We start from the raw sequence: 18831 nt of genomic DNA, 5'->3' as shown, positions 1-18831 counted from the left end.
CACTTAAAAAGCAATCTATTAGTCAAAACTTTGTTCTATTGCTTAACAAGTTCATCTCTGTTTTGTGCATATGAACACATCTTTCCCAAAGCAAAAGCAAAAAAAAAAGGACACGTCTTTAGGTTTCTGATTTGTGTGACATTGGCAAAGAATGGAAATTTGGTGAAATTCATGATGAGATCCATGGTGACTTTATAGGGATGTGGGTAGATTTTCTGTGAAACTCATTTAAACTCAGAAAAAGAAAACCTATATTAGTCCACAAATTCAACCTCAATCCAAAATGAGAAGCCTAATTTTTAACAATTCAGAGAGATTGTTAATGATCACAGACTGGAGTCTCTGGAGTGTGAGAGTATTAGATCTATGTCTAGTATTTGGGGGGATTTTTAAATAAAGGATATTTTATTGGTGCTGAATGGAAACTCTCTTTGGGTTAGCCTCCATCCCCCAGGGAGGTCAGGGGTCAACAGCATGCTGCTGGTAGGGATTTAGCTACTTGCTCAAGGACAATTCAGCAGGATGGATGCTTGCTAACACAATTTTTAAATCTGAGTCCTGTCCATTTGCTTTGAATGTATGATACAGTTAAACGTGCAACTGTAAATTCAAAAAAACTCTTAGATGAACACACTAACCCGACAATTGTCCATGTAGCTTTGTAGCTGCTGCAGTGTGCATGGAGCTTGGGAGGCAGGGGGCAGCAGAGGGTCAACGTCCCTCAGCAGCTTCCACAGGAGCTTCATGCCGTGTTTGTAGATCCTCCACAGGTCCAGGTGTTCCTCTGCTAGTGCCTTGCACTGGCCAGCTAGAGCAACAGACTTGAGCCAGCTTTCTCTCACACGGCCCACTGTACCCATGAGTTCAGATCTACACAGGAAGCAACACAAGACGAGTATGAGCTTATCTGTCCCATACAAGCAGCAACCACAGCAATCGAATCACTGTAAACATACCGTATTTCCCCAATTAATTGCCTGGGCGTTTAATACGCAAAATCAACTTGGACCCCAGGCGTTTAAAAGAACCAGGCTGCTATTCACTGCAGGCCTTTATTTATTTTTGCACAGACCTGCAACGGGCCATTATTGTGATGACAGTTCCTGTCCAACATATTTACAGTCGGTCGATTTAAGATTACGGTACACCCTTTTTTCTAACGTTAGCTAGCTCTCTTATTTTGACAGAAAACGGAAGTGCGGCACAGTTATTGTGCGGCTAACTGTTTACTTCTGCAAAAATAAGGAGAATAGCCTTATTTTGGGTTACCTCAATATAATACAAATAATCGCCCCGGTGGTTATTCGGGTGGGCGTTTAATACCAAAATGGGTGCAGACCCCAGGCGTTTATAAGATCCAGGCGGCTATTTGCGACCGGGCGATTAATTGGTGAAATACGGTATGTATGTGTTGGTGGCCCAACCTAGGCTGTAATAACATATGTAATAACATATAAACACAATATTAAAAACAGATGTCAAAAGCTTACTTACTTAAAAAGTAAGGAAAAGAAACTGATTTACATTTATGGATTGACTGAAGAGTGTTTGCTTTTAGATGACAGTCTCAAATGCATACTTTATCATGTTTAAACATGGACACAAATAAATAAATAAAATGAAGTACATCTATGTGTACAGGCCATCAGCAATCCAAATTAAGCAGAGGGTTTTACAGAAAGGTTTCACAGTAATACAATAACAGAAGACTATCATGATGACGACAAATTTCCCTGCGGGGACAATAAAGTATATGAAATAAAAAATAAATAAATGTATCAAAATTGATTCACTGACAATTGCACTGTCAACGCAGTCCAACACATCCGGACTGGGCTCCAGAGCGGGCTGGAGCTTTCAAATTGTTAAGAACTTTCCAAATAGACTGTGAAAAACTGATTTATGGACACATAATATCTGAGAGAGGGAGCCATGTAGCTGTTCTAGGGCAGGAAATGCCTGCACATACCAAACAGTGTGTGTGTGTGTGTGTGTGTGTGTGTGTGTGTGTGTCTAATAGTGCTAATACAAAAGGTGGAGGGATTGCAACTGGAAAACCTCAAATTTAATCATTTTATTAGATGATGGCGCCTGTGAAATAATACAAGACAACAAACCCTAACCCTTGAACAAGTCAGTTACTTTCACCCTTTCATGGGCCTGAAATACTGACCAGCATGCATCTCAACAGCGTCATTGCTCTGGTAGAAATTACCTGCTCAATCAACACAACACCTCAACTAGATATTCCTCAGTCCAAATTTTTCCTTCCTACATGACAAATGTACAAAATGGTGCAAAACACCTGCTCTCCCCAAGAAACAGAATGACTGCTATAATCTGTTGTTGATTCAAACCATGAAGGGGATGAGACAAGTCAAAAGCTTTTAAGCCTTGAAACAAATGAAACAGATTTGTAAAAAGCAGCACTTTACTAGATTGGGTCAGTCTTGCCCATATTTTGGACACTCAGCTCAATATGCTGTTTATACATAAAGTTTTTTGTCAACGAGGGTGTTTTTCGAATTTTTTTCATTTGCTTACCTTTTCTCTTCTGTTTTGTTTTCCAGGCACTCCACTGCATCATGGAGGAGACCCTGCAGGAGATGGTGCCCAACCATTATTTCAGGCTGAAGCTTCTGTGGGAGTGAGGAGAAGATGAGATGAGTGCTCCAGTTCTCTAATTTTGACTAATTTCATGCACTGAGGTACCTTTTCAGACAAAAGACAGAAAAGACAAGTATCTGGCAAAGATGCCTAAATCCATCCAGCTTATTTTCAATAATGTTAAATAACAGGACAGTGTTCATATTGTATTTCACAGCTCGTACAACTTAACCTCAGTCAGTGAACTTCAGCTACAAGAAAACTAGTATTTTTTTCCCAACAGTTTTGGGGAAAATAGGCAATCTTTAACTGAGGCAGAAGTTTGATGGTGGATATGACAAAAAACAGTTAATTTCACCTCTTCACATAATGCACATCACAAATTGATGATACAAGTGTAAGAGCAAGTCCCCTTTGGGGTGTTGCAAGAAAAATGTTAAAAGTTGACATGTATATCCCTTCAGTGTTCATGCATGTCTCTGAAATGAGAAAAATCTGGTGAAGTGACAAATGTATTATACCCGATGGACAGTCAGCATCTCTTGAAGGCTCGAGTAACTTTCAGCTTTTTTGGCCATCAAATCTTGCTCCAGCTTTTCCTGAACAGACACCAGGTTCTCACACTTCTGCTGAAAGTTCTGGGAACGCTGAATCTCAGCCTGCATCTCTCTGGTAAATGATGTGACATATACAAACAAACAGCACAGACGTAAATCAACACACTTTTATCTTTTATCAAATTAATGCATTCACCATATTCCATCAGAAAATTTGAGACAAACTGTCTCTTAAATCAGGTTTTGTTTCTAGAGTATGGGATTAAGTACTGCCAAAATAAGTATTAAATCTGTTTATAACTTATAACTGTTTATAAAAGTTACTCACAAATTACAAAATTTTCCACATTGTTTCCACATTGCTTCACACCCTTACAGCACACAGTGCACACAGCCACATTTTGTATTTTCAACAAGTTCTTATTCCCATACTAGATTTTCAGTTTTGCATTTTAACGTGGCGGTGGAACTGAATCTTCAAAGCATCATTTAAGATGACCAAATTAATTAGTTCTGTCCCAGAGGTATGCCAATTTCTGGTCATAGTTGTGTACTTAGTGCTGAATCTTCTTCTTTTTGTCTTAAAATGTTCACACACAAGTTTTTTCTTTGGTTTTGGCCTCCCTGGCTTCAGTGTCACCTCTTTAATGACCTAAGAGGCTGAATAGACTAAAACGAACCTCTAGTTAATGAAAAAGCCGGTGCATTTATGATGGCAAGCAATATTTATTTCCATATTTTACAACAATAACTGTGCTGACAAACTATATTAGGTTTGAATGTCAATAAATAAACACATATCTGAATTGTGAAATCATGAAATAGTTATGAAACAGTTGGAGCCAGCCACTCTCAAACGCAGGTCCATGCTGAACGCCCTCACCTGTTCATATCCGATGTGCAACTCAGGCCTGCTGTCCATTGCCTGCAGAGCGCCTGCAGTCGCTCAGCTTCCTGGTTACAGTGGGTCACATGGCAGCTCATCTCACTGATGTCAATAAGTGATGGGAGCAGATCACTGAGCTCCAAATGAATCTGCTAAACATCCATCAAGTTTTTCAGTGTTAGAGACCATGAACAAGGAATCTTGTAGTATCAATCTGCTTGTAAATTTAAGCATAAGCAACAATAAATGATCTCATCAAGTCTAGCAAATTGACAGGAAGTGTCTCCATTAATAACAAATATGGATACTGGCTCACCTTCACATGGTCCATGTCATTCACACGGGCTTTCAGCTTTTCCAATATGCTCTGTGTCTGGTTTTCAAGTGACTTCAGACTAGTGCAGAACAGTTTTTGCTGCTCTAAATCCTCCTGCATGCAGAGAGAAGTTTGAGCGACTTATCCTTGGCGTAGATGTGTGAAACTTGGACAGCAGTAATAATGATTTGCAGTCTCTGCTAAGGTTACTGATCACTTCATCCAGACTGGTTTCACATCAGTAAGAAACCTTATAAATTCAGCCTCCATCTAAACCATACAATAATACTTTTGCATCAAAAAGATTTAATTTTTTTTTAGTTGGATGGAATCATTACTACTTATTTTTTAAGACTGTTATGATGGACAACAAGCCAGATTTGGATAAAGTTAGACATTATTTCACCGAGTTCCTCACCTGAAGATGTGAATGTTTCCTTGACAATGTCTGACTCAGCAGCAGAACATCACGTGACAGCAGTCTGGTCTCTGATTGGATTAAGTTGGCGGCTAATGGTTCTAGACATGCAATTAGAGGCTTGGAAGTGGACAGTACATCTCCCACACTGCTTTGCAGGTCCTCAGTATCCTCCTGCAATTTCTGACATTAAAAGCAGGACAAACAAAAACAAGGAAACCCACACTGACAGTTACATAGAGGTATATTAGAAAGATTAAGAGATGCAAGGAGCTTTATTGCCTGTTTCTGGAATCTGAACATGCTGAACCTATTTAATTACATTATATTTCTTACTTTGTCAACCTGCACTGTTGTCAACACATTTAAAAATGCACATTAAATATAGAATGAGAGATAATAAGGATAACTGCGTTTTATGTCTCCCGGAAAATGAAAACCTCTTTCTTTGCAACACATGTTTCCAGGTGAAAGCACCTAAAAAACATGCCTGTGTGTTTATGAAGAGTGTGCAGAAGGGGGAAATGAACTGAGGTCCCACATAAATGGACCCAGCCAGGTTTTGTTTTAATGTTCAAAATAACAGCAGTGTTACATTAGTCTTCCTGCACCAAAATACGAGAGCATCGGGACTGTAAGCTCAGCTGTACTGATAAAGAAAAACAGTGCAGACAATTACTGATACGTTTGACCTCTCTTCTCTGTGGATATCCTGTCCATTTCTGGGAAACAGTTTCCCCAATTTCTTTCCAAGGACAGCAAAACATTTATTAAGAAAGAAAGAAATAACTGAGCCTTGATTCTAATGCACAGGCTCTTTGCATCATCCCCATAAAAAGTGGGTTAGTCAAGCGTTTGGTGTTCTTCCAGAACCTGAGATGAACTTGTTATGAGTGGACTTGCTAATATTACATGAAGATAACTGTAAATGTATAAGATACATAAATATTTCACCAAAGTGCTCCTTATCTGGATGCCCTTCAACAAGGAAGTTTAATTAAAACTGCTTGTTGAACCTCAAAGTCTCAGATGCCTGTGAGACCTAAATGAATGAATGAATGAATGCTTTGCTGCACATACACTATATTACCAAAAGTATTCGCTCACCCATTCAAATGATCAGAATCAGGTGTCCTAATCACTTGGCCTGGCCACAGGTGTATAAAATCAAGCACTCAGGCATGCAGACTGTGAAACAAGACATTTGTGAAAGAATGGGCCGCTCTCAGGAGCTCAGTGAATTCCAGCGTGGAACTGTCATAGGATGCCACCTGTGCAACAAATCCAGTCGTGAAATTTCCTCGCTCCTAAATATTCCACAGTCAACTGTCAGCTCTATTATAACAAAATGGAAGCGTTTGGGAACAACAGCAACTCAGCCACGAAGTGGTAGGCCACGTAAAGTGACGGAGAGGGGTCAGCGGATGCTGAAGCGCATAGTGCAAAGAGGTCGCCGACTTTCTGCACAGTCAATTGCTACAGAGCTACAAACTTCATGTGACCTTCAGATTAGCCCAAGTACAGTACGCAGAGAGCTTCATGGAATGGGTTTCCATGGCCGAGCAGCTGCAGCCAAGCCACACATCACCAAGTGCAATGCAAAGCGTCGGATGCAATGGTGTAAAGCACGCCGCCACTGGCCTCTAGAGCAGTGGAGACGCGTTCTCTGGAGTGATGAATCACGCTTTTCCATCTGGCAATCTGATGGACGAGTCTGGGTTTGGAGGTTGCCAGGAGAACGGTACATTTCAGACTGCATTGTGCCGACTGTGAAATTTGGTGGAGGAGGAATTATGGTGTGGGGTTGTTTTTCAGGAGCTGGGCTTGGCCCCTTAGTTCCAGTGAAAGGAACTTTGAATGCTTCAGGATACCAAAACATTTTGGACAATTCCGTGCTCCCAACCTTGTGGGAACAGTTTGGAGCGGGCCCCTTCCTCTTCCAACATGACTGTGCACCAGTGCACAAAGCAAGGTCCATAAAGACATGGATGACAGAGTCTGGTGTGGATGAACTTGACTGGCCTGCACAGAGTCCTGACCTGAACCCGATAGAACACCTTTGGGATGAATTAGAGCGGAGACTGAGAGCCAGGCCTTCTCGACCAACATCAGTGTGTGACCTCACCAATGCGCTTTTGGAAGAATGGTCAAAAATTCCTATAAACACTCTCCTCAACCTTGTGGACAGTCTTCCCAGAAGAGTTGAAGCTGTAATAGCTGCAAAAGGTGGACCGACATCATATTGAACTCTATGGGTTAGGAATGGGATGGCACTTCAGTTCATAGTATGAGTAAAGGCAGGTGAGCGAATACTTTTGGTAATATAGTGTATGTGACAAATTATCATTATTTTTCAATCACACTGACAGTGTAATGAGCCCACACCAGCTATCTCAGAGGATGCCAGTTGCATTCTAGCTTAAGCTGCACTCATGTCATATGGAAATAACTTTCTGAAGAACTTGAAAGTTAAATGTGGAAATATTTAGATTTTAGTGAACTGGTTTGAAGCCACCAAATGCCATAAGTGAAGTTTGCTTGTGATCAGCTTTTTAACATTTAGTCCATAAAATCCAGAAAACTGTGTCCAGACATAGTGTTTAAGAAGTTTTGATCACCACAAAAGAAGTCTTGGACACTTTATATTGAAAGGCTACAACATTCAGTTCTTAGACCTTCAGTGGAAAGCGTGCAGGACATCTTGTTCATGTTCATTCCCTGAACTCACCCCAACCGAGGACAGCACAGCCTGTAAGTCCTGTTGTGGTGTAGGTAGGCAGCTCGACAGCGCCTCCCACTGCTGTTGTAGGTGTTGCAGGCGAAGGTAGCAGTGATCAGAGACTTGGATGTACTTCTGCCAGAGGGAAAGCACCTGCTCAGTCCTCAGGAGCTCCTCCTTCATGTCCTGCACAACCTCCTTCCACCTGTGGTGCACAAAACAGACTGCAGTCAACTACTTTTTTTTTTTTTTTTTTTTTTTAAACCTGATCCCACAAGAGATGCAGCTGAAGTGTATATATATGTTCAGACTGGTCTCTGTTGATGAAATAAGATTAGATCCACATATGTTACTTCAGCTATGCCTACTTCTACTATTATTACCATGGAACATCAGACCAAAACAGTCAACACCACAGCTTTGTGAAACAACAAACAGGATTTCTTTTTCAGTTACTATTTGCGTTTCTGATTCTCTTCTGCTATCTTTACGGCTACTAACCGTTTGTGCTCTCCTTCCACTTGCCCAGCCAACATCTGGGCCGTTCCATGATGAACAGTCTTCCTCAGACCCTGATAGGATTTTTCCACGGCTTCCCAACGTTCCACTCCACTTTCAGCCTTCTCCTGGTTTTGCTGTGAATAGAAAAAACAACATGGCCTCATACTCACCAGTGGTAGGTTCGCCTTTCCAAAACCTCGTTATTGTGACTCACAAAAGCTGACTTATAAGACTTACTGAGTCTTCAACAGAGCTTTATCACAGACCATTTAACCTCATATGAGCCGGATCTCAGCCCAAGGTCCCTACATATAATAGCTATTTCCATGCAAAACAAAATCTCTTGGGTTTTTTGCCATCAGGTCCTCAAGACTTAGGATTGACCTGCCTGAGAAGCTTAGGCACTTAAATCACTTATTAAAATTAATTTTCAGAGAGTTCTACTTATTTATTTGTTTGCATTTTACTTCAGTTTTATGATTTAGTTTTGTATTTCTTACCTTGCTTAAATTGCAATTACATTTGCTTTCTGTTTTTTTTTTTCATCAAGTACATTACTATTATTATATCAGTAAATCTTGCTTTATGAAAAACGTACAATGTGTAAGGATTTGCTTACCTGGAGTAGGTCCATGTAGCTCTGCGCCTGCTTCAGTGAAAGCAGAGGAGTTTTCTGATGCTGCAGGGCACAGCGCACCCTAGTGGTGTGAACTGAAACCTCCGTCAGTGCTCTCTCAAAACATCTCCATTCCTCCACCGTTTGTTGGAGAGCTGGTCTCAGAGTATCCATCTGCAAGTTATCACAAAAGCAGACTGGATAGTGTCTGGAAGTGCAGTGGGCCTTGACACAGGGACAATTTCTATGTGATAATAACAGTAAGCCACTGGCATTATCAAAAGTAAGAAACCGGACCATTTCATAAACCTTACCATTTCATAAAAAAGATACTGACACTTGAATTTGCTATGGAAACAGCAAAAGAGGTGCTACAAGTTCCCATTTTCTCACTTTTCAGATCATCTCAGTCACTTACTCTCACAACATAAAAAATTCTAAAATGTTAGAATGGAGCACTATAGCATGGACAAACCGATATTTGCAAAGTGTCTGAAAAGATTTCTGAGGGTTTCTGAAGTTTCTGAAGGTGGCACTCTTTTCTTTGTCTGTTCGGTCACGGTGGCTTTATCTATCGCTACTCACACTAACTAACTACAGTAATTCTTCTTTTATTTATCACAATTAAACTGGAAAAGTAAGGGACATCACATCCCGTGGAACAGTGATTTTTTTTTTCCTCAGGAAAGAGCTCGACTAAATGTTTAGAACAGCAATGGTAAAAACTTTCATTAACAGGATATAGCTTGAATCATTATTGTGTTACTGCCAGCAATAGAGGGCCTCAAGACAGATCTTCACTAAGCCATGTGCCACGTCTCTTTGTATGAAGCAACAAGTTGATTTCTACCTGCTGATGAAGAGCTGCACAAGCTTGACTGACACTGTCAATTTGCCCAATAAAGGCAATGTCACTGGGATGGTCCTCCTCCTTTTCGTCCTTGTCAATCTGCACACGTATGGCTCTCAGCTCCTGCAACGCTGCAGTCACCTCCTTCACTCTGTGCTCAATGGCCTGGAAGAGTATCAGGAGACCAAGCTCAGGACTGAGAGCAGCAGACGTAGACAGAACTTCATCCTGCTCACAAGCCTGTTACTGTACCTGCCACTCCAGCAGAGCCTTGTGAGCCAGAGTTTGGCTGACAGGGTTTTGCCACTCCTTCAGCTTTTCTATCTGCTGTGCTATCCAGCTGTGAAGACGTCGCAGCCGCCTCTCTCTGTCTGCACAAGTGTGATGCATCTCTTCAGCCCTGCGCATCTAACAGAGTAAAGCAACACAGCTGCAGATTCACGTGTACAAATAAAGGACTGATTCGATTCCATGATATTTTAGCTCTTTCCAAAAGTTGAGGTGACTGAATCTATTACAAAAACACAACCAGTGAGTTTTTTGTAGGCTAATATCAATATCAATATCTTTCATTCATCAATATCATCAACCATGAAAAATAAGAAATTCTCCATATGGACAGGAATAAAATATTTATGCATACTAGTGTGGAATGAAATTAAAATGTTGTGTTAGAATCATTCACGCTACAGTTCAAGGAGACAGTCAGTTAGCACCAGTGATGGGAGTAACGGCGTTACAAAGTAACGGCGTTACTAACGGCGTTACTTTTATCAGTAACGAGTAATCAAAGAAATTACTGTTTCCCCCGTTGTAACGCCGTTACCGTTACTAACAATAAAATGCGCCGTTACTTGCCGTTACTTACTACTAATACTTATTATTATTATTTTACTATCCTGTTCGAAAAATGTGCGTCTTGTGGAGAAAAAGCGGTGTGTCAATTTTCAAACCGGTCGGACTTTGCAGTTTTTCGTAACTTATCAACATGCATGGAGAATGACTGAGCACAAATTAGAAGAATCGTCTGTGTTCTCCGACGGCAGAGTGAATAGTTTCGCCGCCTGTCGTACAAAAGACCTCGAGTTCAATTCCCCATCCTGACTAACTGATATCACTACTTTAAACTATAATGAATTATTTTTTCAAAGTAACGTGCCCAACACCGACAATGATAGATGAAATTTGACAGCAATGTCCACACTGCAACAGCAACGCAAAAATATGTGCATTAATAAGAGGATTTAAGAAAAGAAAAAAGTCATCATAAAAATTACTTTCCCCAGTAATTGAATTACTCTTCTGCAGCAGTAATTGAGTAGTAATCAAAATTAGTTTTTTACAGAAGTAATTAGTAATTGTAACTTATTAGTTTTGTGAGTAATTGGTCCCAACACTGGTTAGCACTGATCAGTCCTACAGTAAATACTGTATGTAATCCAACAAACTGCATCCATTCATACTGTAGCTGAGATACTGACCTGGCTCCCCAGCGCCCCCTGGAGGTGCAGCCAACTCAGGTTAAGGGCGCCAAGTCGCTCAGCAAAAATTGTACGCTGTGAAGAGAGGGCCTGAATGTCTGCTCCTGCTACCCGAGGCCCAGACTGACCCAGGAAGTCGAGAAGCAGCTGCCCACTGACCAAGCCTGCCTTCAGCTCCTGGGACAAATTAAGAAAAGCAATTTATTTTTTTTTTATTTTTTATTTTTTATTTTTTTTTATTGGGTTTTTTACATATAGAAACTTCAAATACGAGACAACACAATCAAATACAAGTAGTCACAATACATCACAAACATCCAACATGTACCCTCCCACGCACCCATGCCCACATACAGTACGTCCCACAACAAGGGACAGAATATCCTTAGGAGTTCCAGAGACCGATACATCACTTTTGGGGAAACTCAAAATATGACAGAAAGGGTCGCCAGACTCTAACAAACCTCTGCCTGTCTCCTTGAATAGTGAATCTTAGTCGTTCAATTTTTAAAAAACTCATCACTTCCTCCACCCAACGCTTGTGAGAGGGCGGTGTAGCCTTCTTCCAGCTTGACAGAATTAGTCTCCTAGCTAACAGTGAAGAAAATGCAATAGCTTTACATTGATCCGATGATGTTAGTGTATCCCCTGGGACCACACCAAATAAGGCAGTCAGGGTGTTTGGCTCAAAATCCTTACCACAGATGTAGGAAAAAGTATAGAATATTCCTGACCAGAAATCAATTAATTTAGGACATTCCTAAAACATATGGCTCAAAGTAGCCTGGTCATGTCTGCACCTGAGGCAGGTTGGGTCCAACCCTGGGTACATTCTCGCCAGCTTGGTTCTGGATAAATGAAGCCCATGCAGTATTTTAAATTGTAATAAACCATGTCTAACACACAATGAGGATGAATGCACCAATTTCACTGCTACCTGCCAGGTTGTATCTGTTATAGCTGAACCCAACTCCTCCTCCCATCTTTTCTTCACCTGCTCAAGAGAGGGTGAGGCAGATCTTTGAATATTACTATACACAACAGACATTGCCCCTTTACTTAACGGATGTATATTCAAGCATTCATCTAACCAGTCACCTTGCGGGGGGGACAGAGATGGAGAAAAATGTGCTCTTACAAAACTACGTACTTGCAGGTACCTAAAAAAATGAGAGTGGGGCAGGCTAAAATCTGTCCTTAGCTGATCAAATGAGACAAAGCAACCATCCTTGAACAAATTCTTAACACATTTCACCCCGCCCCTATCCCATTCATGGAAAGCAGGATCGACAAGAGATGGCGGGAAGAGAGCGTTGGCCACAATAGGAGATGAAGGAAGTGGTGTTTTGCTGTTAAAATGGTTCCTAAACTGGGCCCAGATCCTAAGAGAGCCACAAACCACTGGATTACTAGTTAGGCTCTGTTTACTTAGCGGGATCGGTGCACATACAAGGGCGCGCAGTGATGTAGGGTAACAAGAAGACTGCTCCAAAGGGAGCCAAGCCGGCAAGAAAAGCAATTTAAACCAAATAACCAAGTACATAATCAGAGTGAAAACAAAGGAACAGTGGAGTGAGAATAAGGTACTGATGATTTGTAGGTGTCTCATATAATAGAGCATCCTCCCTGACCACAGCTATGACTATGATTTTGCTGTTATTTTTCCTTCCACTGTGATGTGGCAGGATTTTACTCAACAGTATGTTAAAACCTACAGTGAAGTCTGCCTCACCTTGCACTGAGGATGTGCTCATAAAATTAGTAATTAGTAAAAGAGGCTTTCCCATCCTGACAAGAAAACCATTCTAGGAGAAACACTGAGTACCTTTGTTGTTGGGGGCATGGGAATGGTTAAATTGATGATCAAATGGAAAGAAACTGAAAACCAGTCATCACCAGCTTCAATCCCAAAATATTTGTATCAGCATTCAAAAATTTTAGTCAACCTCCTGAAAGCAGTTGCATTTTGAAATGCTAATTATCGGACTTCTTGGAACTGTTTTGAAACTACGACATGCAGGTTGTGGTATTAAATAAAACCACTGGCACAATTGATTAAAGAGAAAGTGATGGAAAGAGGAAAAAAACAAAGTGGATAGTGGAGACAGCAGTACCTGGTGGTGCTGGAGGGTTTCAGTGATCTGGGCAGCATCTTTGGCCTTGAGGACAGTTTCTTTTACTTGACTCAGTCGGGCCTCCAGCTCCTTCGCCTTGTCCTCTAGTCCGGACAGCAGCTCCAGTGGTGGCCATCCAGCCAGCAACAACTAATAGAGACACAACGACAGAAAGAAGAGATGGATGCACAAAATAAGGACTGTTATCAGTGACTTCTCTTTATATTATTGCATACTGCACTGTACCTTTCATTTCTTACTTCAAAATCAGCTTTATTGCTTTTTATTTAGCCTGCTGAGAAGTCTACTCTGCCATGATTCACAGTAATATTAAGCAAAAAAGCTATTATATTGAAGATTTTTTAAAACTTTTCTGATGCGTATGTTCACAATACTTCTTTGGAAGATAAGACTGCATCCTTTCATCCACCTCTACTGAAGTGGCTGCCTAACTATAAGACATCAAAAGGAATCACCTGCCAAACTTGGCGAGACTGGCCAATTTTTCTCAATATCTGCTTTCATTCTCTGGTGATAAATGGTGAACAAAATTAAAAATGTCCCTCCTTTCTTTTTTACATCCTCCCGAAAAAGGGGGTTTTGATGTCCAATTATCTTTGAAAACAAGCAGCACTATGTTTTAAATGGTTTTCCACTGTCGTGCTGAGCTGTAACTACCACATCACGGTCTACATAGTTTCACTCTCGATTGGCCTCAACTACAGAGCAGAGGTTATGTGGAGCAGCTGAATTTTTGGATGTCTGTCGCATCACATAGCAGCTACGTGATCCCATGAGCTTCCAGGAACTGAGCTGCGCTAAAGGGGGAACCTTTTTCTAAATGCTGTCCAAGTGGAGGCCCACAGTCTCAGACACTGAAAAACCTCACTATAGACGATGATGTTAGCTTAGTATAAGTCCACAACAGTGAAAGCACTTCTGTGCAAATCCACAATAATAGGCTGAGATGTAAAACGTGCAGGTGATTGTATAGGCCCAGTTTCTGCTATAGCTTGTTCTCTCTTCTAAACTGCAAGAGGGATCTCCCATGATATGAAAGGATGTGCAATAACACAACCTATTTCACAGTGACTTCAAAATCAGAAAGACACCAGAAAACAGCTACAATCAAGATAGCATACTGAGGTTCCTATTTATGCATGGACAAACTGACTAATTCATTTAAAAAACTAATTCATTTAAACGTGTAGCAACTTTTATTAAGGAAACACATCTTAATTCACTTGATTTTTTGTGACATTGAATTGTACACTTGTAGTTCACTTGTAGTTCAGAACCTTTAAGAAGCATAGGAAGAAAACCCCCTGATCGGCTGCTGTACCTGCTGCAGCCGGTCCTGAGCCTTAGCCACATCAGAAGTAAACTGGCTCCAGCTGCTCTCAAGCTGGGCCAGCTGACCCTGCAGTGCCGGGCAGTCAATTTCCCTCAGATGTAGTAGCCGCGTGCCCAAAAGGGACACAGACGCTCTCTGGACTGACGTGGCCTCCACCTGCATTGTGAAGTCCTGAGAGACAGGGCAGAATCACGGTTAGAGTTTATTCATGCCAGAATGCATCAGTGTGTCATGTGTTATGGATGATTTTGAGTGAGTTTTCATTTCAGTGTTAATCCATGTGGACTTTTTCCTTTTTGTCTCTATCTTTGGTGCTAATTGCTTATTGCTGTGTTTTTTATTCATTGCAATTCTGGGAAATCATCTGTTCAAGTATTGAGAAATGTATTTCCTTGGATTTTCTGTTGAAGTTTCTTGTCTCTTTGGACAAATGGACAAATGGACACAATGCTCAAACCTATAGCCTTTAGAACATGGAAAGAAAAATATTGATGGGTGAAACTGGATGAAGTGTGGAGAGCCTTACCAGCAGCTGTGTAAGATGTCTGTGAACATGCTCCTGGCTCAGGTCAGTGGTGTCAGTCAGGCTTGACCATGTTTCCAGGTGTTTGTTGGCATCGACCAACCATTCACTGATTGCGGCAAAGTCTGTAAGGAGTCTGTGGGGAGGAGGAGAAACACAGATAGCTCATCTAGTGGGGCAGAACATCACTTCTCTTTCACACAGAGTGAAGTCAGACCTGAGGCATGGGTTAAATATTGATGCAAGAGAATGGCAATAAATTAGGGGCATTGTCACCCTGTTTGCTCTGGGTTTGATGTATGAATATATGTACCCATAATTCTTTAATAAGGATGATTTTAGTGAAATTATAGTAAGATATAGTACACTTAAACTCTAAGAAGTTCAATATCTGTAAGCTATCTTATAATGTGGGGCTGCAAAACTAATTTGATTGAGTGGAGACTTATGCTAAGTGGGTTTTCTTCTCTTCCATAGCTCTTGTAATTACTTGTCTCAATTAACTGAAATGGAACAAAATTCTGGCAAATTTTGACTCTGTAGCTAGGGAAAAATCACTGACGTGGTCATTCCAGACAAAATAAAATTTATCAAGCTGCCCAAGCAATAATTAACATGTCTGGCCTCCCTTGGTGAATAATAAGATGTACAGTGGGAGCAATTGCCGGCCTAGTTTGACAGTAATTGCGAGTCGGTATGCTTGAACCTGAACCACCTGGCCCGGCTGTCTTGGATATCTTGGCATCGCTGAATCTCTTGCTCTGTCCGCCTGTAGATGCTCTGCCATCGCAGCTCCAGAGTGCCACCTGCCTGGCCACCCGAGGTACTGATCTCTGGCCCTGTCTGCAGCACCTTCCCTTGGTCTTGGACTGAACCTAAAGCAGCTCTGCACTGATCCAGCTGGACCAGCACTTGCTGCAGGATAGGGAGAATCACGTTTTTGAACTGGGGTTACCACAAAAATTCACGTCAGATTCTTTCGGCAAACAGGTTTGCCAAACAGCTTTCCATAGCAATATATGACATAGCATGGGCCAAAAATGTTCTACTGTTGAGAAACTAGGTGTCTAAAATGTAAACTATCAGGTAAAAAAAGGGAAAGAGGAGAAAGAGAAAAATATACCAGGTCAGTCCTATAATTTGGAACACACCCAGCAAAAATGAAGGGGGAAAAAACCTTTGTCTCCTTCAGTCCCTGTCATTCCATCTGAGAAACCTTGGTATTACAGTAAAAAGAAAGAGAGTAGCTATGAAGAGGTAAAGCGGTCAAAAGGAATATGACCTTCTCCCATCTGGTCTCTGTTGTGGACAAAATGAAATTTGTAACGAGTTGTGTCATGTATGAGCCGTGCCTGAGCTATCATCAATCTGTCACCCTCTGAAGGCAGGTTCAAAACATGGTCATCAGAGGAGAATCCATCCCAAAACACTTGACACTGTTAAAATATTTATATTTTTAATTTTTTTTTTTCCTGTGGGTAACTGGCCAAAAGTTGATGAGGTGACATGATGGCCAGGTGATGAGAGAAAGTGCTTCTTTCTAGGGCCAACATTTGCAGACATTCAACAATCATGGAGGGAGGAATCCATCGTAAAAGAGGCAGGAATAATAATAGCTTCAATCGACCAAATGCAGTGCGCACATGATGCACTTTGAGTAGAGGGACAGTCTCACTTTTCCACAACTGAAGAAGAAAATCTCATTCTTGCACTTACAGCCACTCTTACTCTCAGCAACCCAATGTATTGCCAAAAGCTGAAAGCAACAACTGAACCACTACATTACATTCTCTGGTGGTTGTTGAAAGGCATTCTGGAAAATGTAGGAAGTCTTTAACTAAAGATGGTGTGGATGAGGCAGATTGAGGGAAAGTGAATACTCCAAAAAAGTAAATGAGAATACTTCATCAAGAAATGAATGCACTGGACATCACAGATTGACACTGAACAGTCTCCAAAAGTTTTTTTTTTCTTGTACGGGACAGTAAAAACAAGCCAAATAAAGAAAAATAAAGACTGTGGTTGTGTGCAGTGTAATTGGTGTTACCTGGCAGGCATCTAGTCGGGCTTGTATTTGAACCTCGTCGTCATGTCTCCCCTCTGCCTCACTGTTGCTGCTGATGGCTTCAAGCTCATCTAGCAGCCTGCCCAGTCGACCACAATTTTCCCCCCAGCGGCTCCACTCCTACACATCCAACACACATTTACCTTTATTTGAGTTTACATACACAAGCACACTGTCATAGCAGGACCAAGACAAGTGTGGGAGAGGTTACAAAAACAAATGCTTTTTTTTCACACTTTATGTATGCACGATTCAACAAATTGATGCTACAAACCTGAAGCCTCCTCTGAGAAGCCACCTCTTGCTCCAGAGCCTGTTGCTGCAGTGCTTTGACCTTGACCTCCAGCTGGACCCAATCATCCTCCTGACTTTTAAGTGTTTCTGGCTCTCGCGCGAATAGATGCTGTACAAAAGCCACCTGGGACCCAAGGACCTGGAACAAGTTCTGGAGGCCATGAGTCCAGAGTTAGGACAGAGGTGACATTATTGCAAAATAACCCCATTAAATTCACTGGGTAACCACAATACTGTGTACACATTAGATATGATTAAAGTCTAAATATCTCTAAGTTAAATTTGATCACTTGTTCTTCAGGGTTTTTTTTTTTTTTTTAAACATCAAGAGGCTTCCAGGTGCAGTTCGCTGGATACCTTGTGTCTGCAGAGGAGAGGCTGAAGTTGGCTCTGGCTGGTTGGTCTTAATATTACACATTCTTCACCCAGTTCCAGGAGGCGAGTTATGCCCTGAAGCAAGACGCGAGAAACCTGCTGCAGCTTGGCTTTCTCCTCTGGGGACTCTTTCACATGTTCTGTCAGCACATTCTGCAGATACAGGTGGGACACACACTTCAAAAAAAAAAAAAAACCTAAATCATGTCTAACCTGATAAGAAATAAGAAAAATGTAAGAGAACTGTAAATTTCTGAATTTACAGTGTCTGTACAATTTCAGAATTCACAGTGGCTTTTGAGAAATATTTTTCTACATCCTTATTTTTCTGGTGTCTTTTGATTATATTTTCTAGATTTTGCTGAGCAAGAATTTTGTGCAACAGGCAATATCTACCAAAAGTACCCAGGTTTAGTTTCCACAATGTAGAAATCATCTCTCTCTCTCTCTCTCTCTCACACACACACACACACACACACACACACTTGTTACCTCTAAACTGGGAACATCCTTTAGGCTGTGGAATGACTCTCTCTGTCCAAGTTGAAATATGTCCAAAACACACAGCTGGTTAAAGGGGAGCTCCTGAGTAAGAAAAATACCCAATGTTAGTTCAGTCATAGCATAGGCTGTGTTAGTTAAATCACGGTTACATGGCCTAAGATTGAGAATTAATATTTACCCTTGTCAACATGTTTATAAGTTGTTAGATGTGCTTTTTGGAGATTGTTAAACTGCTAGCATTTTGTTGATGCATGAAAAAAAATGGGCTCTACTAGCTGAGTGAAACTTCAAACCTGATGTTGATGTGGGAGGCCGAGGTGTGCACGGAGCTGATTCTGGGATGAGGTGAGGACCAGCTGGGCCTTACGTAGACAACCCTGAAGGCAGGTGATACAGCCAAGAGCCTCTGATTCCTCTGTTCCAAGTGTAGGCCTGGTCTCTGACTCGACACCGTTCAACGCCTCAGCCAGGAGGACCAACTCAGCTGATACACACTAAGCAGAGATGTAGCCAGGGACACAAAAAGTAGAAAACAGAAGTCACTTTTGTGATATTAGAATATTCGTTGTATATTCTAAGAAAAGGTTCACTTTATCACTTCATGAAAAATGAATCAGTGTCATTTTGCAGCAAATTCTAGAGTGTATTTTG

At 41.2% G+C, this 18831-nt stretch overlaps 1 protein-coding gene across 1 annotated transcript in view; it reads right to left on the bottom strand.

The window, feature by feature from the left end:
- The window catches only part of syne2a (spectrin repeat containing, nuclear envelope 2a), a 100961-nt gene that overhangs the window by 23960 nt on the left and 58170 nt on the right, over positions 1-18831 (bottom strand). Inside the window, exons 71-91 of the mRNA XM_030047854.1 lie at positions 18474-18674; positions 18169-18261; positions 17659-17829; positions 17282-17452; positions 16990-17127; positions 15658-15857; positions 14946-15078; positions 14408-14590; positions 13066-13215; positions 10952-11128; positions 9723-9878; positions 9471-9635; positions 8624-8794; positions 8005-8138; positions 7513-7708; positions 4785-4967; positions 4367-4480; positions 4048-4202; positions 3129-3276; positions 2545-2639; positions 639-870 (exon numbers count right to left, since the gene is read on the bottom strand). Coding sequence (XP_029903714.1) covers positions 639-870; positions 2545-2639; positions 3129-3276; positions 4048-4202; positions 4367-4480; positions 4785-4967; positions 7513-7708; positions 8005-8138; positions 8624-8794; positions 9471-9635; positions 9723-9878; positions 10952-11128; positions 13066-13215; positions 14408-14590; positions 14946-15078; positions 15658-15857; positions 16990-17127; positions 17282-17452; positions 17659-17829; positions 18169-18261; positions 18474-18674 — 3366 coding nt within the window. The remainder of the gene's footprint in view (positions 1-638; positions 871-2544; positions 2640-3128; positions 3277-4047; positions 4203-4366; positions 4481-4784; positions 4968-7512; positions 7709-8004; positions 8139-8623; positions 8795-9470; positions 9636-9722; positions 9879-10951; positions 11129-13065; positions 13216-14407; positions 14591-14945; positions 15079-15657; positions 15858-16989; positions 17128-17281; positions 17453-17658; positions 17830-18168; positions 18262-18473; positions 18675-18831) is intronic.

This window comes from Myripristis murdjan, chromosome 24 (genome assembly GCF_902150065.1).
Source record: "Myripristis murdjan chromosome 24, fMyrMur1.1, whole genome shotgun sequence".
Taxonomy (NCBI): Eukaryota; Metazoa; Chordata; class Actinopteri; order Holocentriformes; family Holocentridae; genus Myripristis; species Myripristis murdjan.
Note: the sequence above shows the minus strand (reverse complement) of the source record. Positions and strands in the feature narration are given on the sequence as shown.